Raw genomic sequence first — 6,885 nt, forward strand, 5'->3', positions numbered from 1 at the left:
TTGCTGTGATTTATTTTGGTAATACAATTTTGTAAGAAAGTCCATGAAGCGCATATTGAATATCGAGATTGGACGCGTGTCCAATTATTAAAGAAAACATATCTTATTTGGAGAATCTGATTATATTTAACACAACAGGGCAAGAGCGTATGTATGTGTGTGCGTATGTGTATCTTCATATTATATATATATATATATATATATATATATATATATATATATATATATATATATATATATAAATGTGTATGCAAACACATTAGCCGTGTCTAACACATTTGGTATGAAAAAATCCTTTCGGTAAGATCTGACTTTATTTTGCCTTCCAGTGTCTACATTTCTCCTTGTTATGTATTTTATATGCATTATTTCTTTGTAAGATTTGTCTATAAGACCCTCAATTGGCTGTTTTGTTGGTGTTTTAGCCTTTTCACAGCTCATACGAGCGGGTTTAATAGCTTGGCTTACATCCAATTAAAATGATCTGAGCCATGAGGGGACAATAACACTGCTTAACACGCTCGCCACGTTTAAGGCTTGTTTCAGAGCCGATTTATGTGCGAATGAGAATTTTAAGAATGAGAACAAACTATCTTCACCGCTCGACAGGTTTGATCTATTAACTTCGAATTTATTTATTTTTTTTAGTATTCTGAGAGACTTACAAATGTTTTGACAAAACATTAACTGCCAATTGCACAAATTTCTTAGAATGCATAAGCCGTAAAAAAATAATATTTCTGTAAAATTGAATGATTCGTTTAAGGAAACTTATTAGTCATTATGCATTTTGCACGTCTTTTTAGCGAGCAAATCGTATGCAAATCGTATGTATGTATATATGATTTCATTGAAAACGTTTGCAAGATTTCCATTTACAAACGCTTTGCATCCAGATCCTTATCTTAAACGCTTACTGAAAACTCACAGTGACAGTACATTTTCAAACTGTATTCAGACAAAGAAAAAGACGAACATGGCGCTTTTGTTTTCGTTAAGCTTGTTTATTCAGTGCCTCTACTGCATTAGCACACTATCGGTGCAGACATAAACTCAACTTGTAAAGCCATTTTACATACCAGCAGTCTGAAGCTGTTACTGTGTCTTTTCTTTCTAGCAAAATTCAAGCCAGTCTTAGTCGTTTAGCATAGTTAACACATAATAAAATAATAGTGTTTCAAATAAAGCTTTACTAATCTTTATCACAATTTTTACATTTAAATAGCAAGATAGTAAACGTTTAGATCTGATTGCACGTTTCTTCGCCATGCGAAGATACCTTTGCAACTATTTTGGCACTTTATGACAGTCTTGTCGCTCACTAGACTTCAGTGGTCAAATTCAAGTGCTGTCTGGACAGCTGTCTGCTTCCTTTGTACTTGATTGAAGACGCCTGAGCATTTATCCATAGAAAATCTCCATTTGTACAAACAGTTCTTCATGATATCCACTCCATTTTTATTGAATTATATTTAAAAAAGAAATTTCCGAAATGCAGCGAACCCACAACACGAATCCTAATGTCGACGTGAACATCGTGTATAAATAATTCTCCACAGATCTAAGATTCTAGGGAAAATAGCCCTTTGTTTTACTGAGGAGTAAGTTTTGTTTTTGCTTTACTCGCAACTCGCTCGGTTTGTCAATGGTCAGGTCAAATTGGATTTTGCAGTTTTCTCCTAATTAAGGCCTAGTAAGTACTAATTATTTATAATACCAAAACCAAAGTTGCACGATGTTCTGCTTCCAAAAATGATCGTTATGACAGAAAAATATGCTATGCATTTTCTAATTTAAGCCGCACACAGCATAGTTTTTATACTAGACTAAAGTAATTGTCATATAATTTTAATATGGTTGTTTGTATGTATGTACTTGTGTGTCTTTGTACGTGAAATAAATTAGCAACAATTCCGATAATACCAGATGAGAATGTTCTTTATGTTTAATATAGAAAAGTGTGTTGCAGTAAGCTTTAGACTCAATATACTAAATAAAACTGCATAATATGCATTCGACCATCAACAATTATTGTGATTACGTATAATTTAATAAACCTAAAATGTATATCGAATAGAATATGGTGTATTACACGTTTTTAAATCATAATCACAAATGCAACGTCTCTCTGTTACAAAGGATATGCAATTTGCATTCATTTGAGACCTATAATACTGCGCATGTGCGTAATATAGCATACACATTGCTATACGTTTATATGATAATCACTTCTAACGTCTCTGTGGTCTTCTGAAAGCCGACCGTGTGCAGCTCTACCACTATAACTTAAAGCGAACCACTCCTCCACACGTTAAGCTTTTCCAAATTGATATACGACAATATATCTACTTTCGATCACGTGTCTTTAGGAGCGACTTTAGACGGAAAGCAAGCGAGCGTCATCTCGCATTCCCAAATTTTTTTCCCCCCTTTCTCTCTTCTGCGGTTCGAGTTCCCCCCCACCCACCACCAACACCACCAACCCCCCCGCAAAAAAAAACATCCATCCGACTGTACTCCGAGTGCATGAGTCAGGACGATGTTTAACTCGGTCAATCTGGGCAACTTCTGCTCCCAGACGCGAAAAGACAGAGGTGCCGAATTTGGGGAACGGACGGGCTGCGGCTCGAGTCTCTACCTCCCCAACTGCGCCTACTACGTGCCCGAGTTTTCTACTTCCTCCTCTGCGGTGTCGTCGTTCCTGCCGCAGGCTTCCTCGCGTCAGATTGCTTACCCATACCCCACAAGCCTGTCTCACGTGCAGCCTGTTCGGGACGTGTCGTACGGACTGGATCCGTCAGCCAAGTGGCACCACAGAGGGAGCTACGCGCCGTGCTACGCGGCAGAGGAATGTCTTCCGCCATCGTCCTCTATGACGGAAATGCTGATGAAGAACGAGAGTGTCTATAACAACCATCACCACCACCATCATCATCCTCATCATCATCATCTTCATCAACAAGCCGGTACAAGCTTTTACCCCGCCACGGGAAAGAACAACAACGTCCTCCCCCAAGGTTTTGATCGTTTTTTCGAGGGTGCCTACGGAGGGTCCGTAGAGGACTGCGTGCAAAAAGAAGAGGACGTCAGCAAACCGGATCCGGTGGCGCGTACCGACCCAGAAAAAGACCACCAGCGGGAGGAGGACGACGAGGAGGATGAGCATGCCACCACGGCGTCTGGTGCCTCGTCCTCGGCGGCGAAAGACGACGGTGCCTGCAAAAACGAGCACTCCAGTAGGTATCAGGCAGCTGTAAAGGGAGAAAGGAGAGAGAAAATAAAAAGGGTGAAGGGCTCGAGCCCTGCGTTTCGCCGGCCAGATTTTACGTGCAGTTTTATAAGCATTCAAAGGATTTTATTATAACCTACAAAACCTATTTCTTGCAACAAGAAGAATTTTTACGACGGGAAAAGGGCTTTGAAAAGAAATAAACGATATGTTACACACAAGCGTAGCGCTATGTGAGTCTGTGAAATTTTAAGAGCGAGCTGTTGTGACAAATGTTAACTTTGATCATGAACTTGCGCGATAGACATTTAAAGGGGATTTTTAAAGGAGACATGGAGGGTAAAAGCAATTGGGCAGAACAGTGCTATTTAAACCTACACGCAGTATAAGCTTGGTAATTGTATTTAAGGCGTTGTAGGGGGTTTCGCATTGCATGTGTTGCTTCCACTTAGTAGTGTAGTGGGTTTAACACTCGCTTCCTCATTAACGTTAGCACGGAGTATTCCATATCAGTCTAATTCAGTGCTTTAAAATAATAAATAGGAATTGTAAACGTTTCCAGCAGAAGAACCTCATTTTTCATTAAGAACACAGTCATAAGTTTAAGTCTCCATTAAGAACAAATTATAACAAATTCATGCACCCTCGCTAAGCTCCCAAGTTTCGTTCAGTGTTGTGAATATATTTAGGTTGATAATACCCAATTATTCGAGAATGCACGTTTATCAGTCGATTTGTGATTCTTGAGGGGATCCAATTTCACTAAAATGTTAAATAATAAATAATGGCTGAAGTAGTTTTTAGATTTATAATCCTGCATTCACGGTTAACGTTAAATAGAATACATGTATATTTGTGCAAAATAATGTCGGTGGGTAAAGGTATTTCCTGAGAGAAAGGAAGGTATTTAAATCTCAAAGTCATCTCATAAACTCAATATATATATTTTTCATTCTAAACCCAAAATCAGTAATAAGCATATAACTACAGCTATACCTACGTTTGTAGCGTAAGCTTATTAATACACAGCCAATGAGTGCATCTACAAATCACGTTTATTGAACTTCCACAATCACTTTTTAGAAAACCAGAAAAATGCCAATATGTCGTCGGTTCTAATATTGCTGTTCCTGCTCATGGTAATTAGCAGGGTGAGAAAACATTGACCAAACCACAGTTTAGATTATTTGTTAATGGCATTTTTGGGCCGTTTTTTTTTTCATTATTTTGTTTGTTTTGTTATTTATTTTTTGTATTTAATATATTAGTAAAATATATGTTTCTTCTATCTTAAATTTAAAGGTGCAACTCGGACGCGGAAGAAGCGATGCCCTTACACTAAGTTTCAGATCCGGGAGCTCGAACGAGAGTTTTTCTTTAATGTTTACATCAACAAAGAGAAGAGGCTGCAGCTCTCGCGCATGCTGAACCTCACCGATCGACAGGTGAAAATCTGGTTCCAAAACCGACGAATGAAAGAGAAGAAATTAAGTCGAGATCGTCTGCAGTATTTTTCCGGTAACCCTCTTTTGTGAACTGTGTTGGGTTTTTTCTCATATACTGGATATTATAGTAATTCCCAAAAAATGCAATGCAAAGTTGAATCATAATGAAGACAGAGCTTGATTTTAATACTTGGTTGTTGATACGCAAAAGTTGGGACATTTATGGACACATGTTTTCGCCCAGCATATCTTGCTTTATAATGTCATCGATCTTAAGCATAAATGATTTTAAGAGAGTAATACATGAAGAAGGTCATTTCCATCATGTAAACACCTTATTCTAATAAAGAATTAGGTTTTAGTTGAGCTTCCCATCGACTATAACTATTTTACTCTGAGTTGACATATTGTAATGGACGTTTCGATGAAATTGTTGATTGTCTCTAAGATTATTATTATTATTATTATTATTATTATTATTATTATTATTATTATTATTATTCTTTAGAATCTTGTAGACTCTTTATTTACAGGAAAATTCCCACCTTTGAGACTATGCAATATGATTAATCACCATTGTCTATTATTACTCACTGTAAATATGTATTTTTTATTTCATTTTGAATTTCTTTTTCACTTGCATTATCCATTCTGGTGAACAGAAAACGTCTCAGTGAAGAGAAGGCTGCAGAGTTTTCTATTTCTATGCCATTGTAAGCTGTTGTTTATGCTAGCTGTTTACATGTTACGCAATGGAAGGGGAGAGGGGGAGGCGCTGAATATATGCATATGCAAATTTAAGAATGTACTTAAAAAAATAAAGGAAACTCATTTTCTTTATTTAATTCAACACATAGCTTTTCTGAAAGTTGGAATTTGGAACTTAATTTTGAACTGAAATTTAACGCCATAGAATATTTAACTCCATAGGGATAACGATCAAAACGTCTCATATAACTGAAACAAGGAGAAAGATATAATAAGTTTAAAATGTGAAAGAAAAAGGTGATTTTTAAAAAGAGTGACGTAATTGTGGAAATGAAATGTCAACAGCAATGTGTAGCAGCTCCTACGCAAACGAAAGGCCACATATTTAGAAAGATTTAATGTTAAACGTAAAGGAACATTAAAACCACTACAGCCTGTAATTGGGGAATCAGAGAACGTTTCCTTTCGCAAATCAGTGTGAGTTCGGAAAGTTTGCTTTTCGGCAAAATAAAACCAGCTACAGACAATTAAGGCTTGATTCCTAATTTGTCACTTTTGTGCAGTTAAGCGGTTCATCTTACTCATTTTTTTTACTTTGACGAAATGTCTGTAAAGTATTAAGTAGAGCGGATTTGATTGCAGTCCAGGTATGACCCTTACATAGCCAGAAGAAAACACGTGTGTGTGTGTGCGTGCGTGTGTGTGTGTGTGTGTGTGTGTGTGTGTGTGTGTGTGTGTGTGTGTGTGTGTGTGTGTGTGTGTGTGTGTGTGTGTGTGTGTAAAAGCCTAGAAGCAGCTAAGCTAAGGGTGGGCACTAAAAGAAATTTCCAGCGGTCATTTGAAAACACGTCCAGTCTAGACAACGTCGTAAATGCACCGACACTAAATTGTATTTTTTTCTCTTAATTGCACCTTCTGCTCGGAGGAGTGAGATTCCTTCCGCCGTAAAAAAAAAAAAAAAAAAAAAAAAAAAAAGGAGATACAAAGTACAAAGACTAAGAAACAACTAACATTTTCCCGCTTTAAATAATGTTAAATGGGCTTATTGAGATAAGAAAAAATTTTACTGTCATTTTAAACAGAAAGCTATTTAATGGTTTTGGCTTTAGGCAGGAAACCATGTGGTGGTGTTGTGTACAATTCACCACGTTCACCACTACCTGAAATATATTTAGTTGAAGCAGGTCCTCTTATTGTATCTTGTGTTTCAGTTTTATCTATTATGTGCTTTTGTTACGATTGCTTAGGTTTATCAGGAAATACGGAGTGTGGGGATGTTTTGCTCAAGGTCCACGCTATTTCAGCACAAATTGCCTTTGAACTTCCGTGAAGTCAAGGCCAACACCTTTAACCCTGCGCTATAAAGCGCCAGAAAAAAACAAACCTCTGTTGGTGCTGAATAAGCAAAACACCAACGAGACAAATGACCAAGACTAGGACTGAGAAAGAGATGAATTGCTAAAAAAAAGCGAAAACTGACCGCTGATGCCAGGTTAAACCAGG

At 37.3% G+C, this 6,885-nt stretch overlaps 1 protein-coding gene across 1 annotated transcript; it reads left to right on the forward strand.

The window, feature by feature from the left end:
• The first annotated feature begins 752 nt into the window (after window positions 1-752).
• hoxc11b (homeobox C11b) lies at window positions 753-5,524 on the forward strand. The gene is made up of 2 exons (XM_027176554.2): window positions 753-3,236; window positions 4,532-5,524. The coding sequence occupies exons 1-2, from the start codon at window positions 2,540-2,542 to the stop codon at window positions 4,762-4,764; spliced, it is 930 nt and encodes a 309-aa protein (XP_027032355.1). The 5' UTR covers window positions 753-2,539; the 3' UTR covers window positions 4,765-5,524.
• The last annotated feature ends 1,361 nt before the right edge of the window (window positions 5,525-6,885 follow it).

This window comes from Tachysurus fulvidraco, chromosome 2 (genome assembly GCF_022655615.1).
Source record: "Tachysurus fulvidraco isolate hzauxx_2018 chromosome 2, HZAU_PFXX_2.0, whole genome shotgun sequence".
NCBI lineage: Eukaryota > Metazoa > Chordata > Actinopteri > Siluriformes > Bagridae > Tachysurus > Tachysurus fulvidraco.

What these genes read in the sequence shown, in the direction of transcription:
- hoxc11b (XM_027176554.2), top strand. Translation starts at nt 2,540, where the DNA reads ATGTTTAACTCGGTCAATCTGGGCAACTTCTGCTCCCAGACGCGAAAA. An exon ending in CTGCAAAAACGAGCACTCCA is followed by an intron (nt 3,237 to 4,531) that starts GTAGGTATCAGG and finishes TTAAATTTAAAG; the next exon opens with GTGCAACTCGGACGCGGAAG.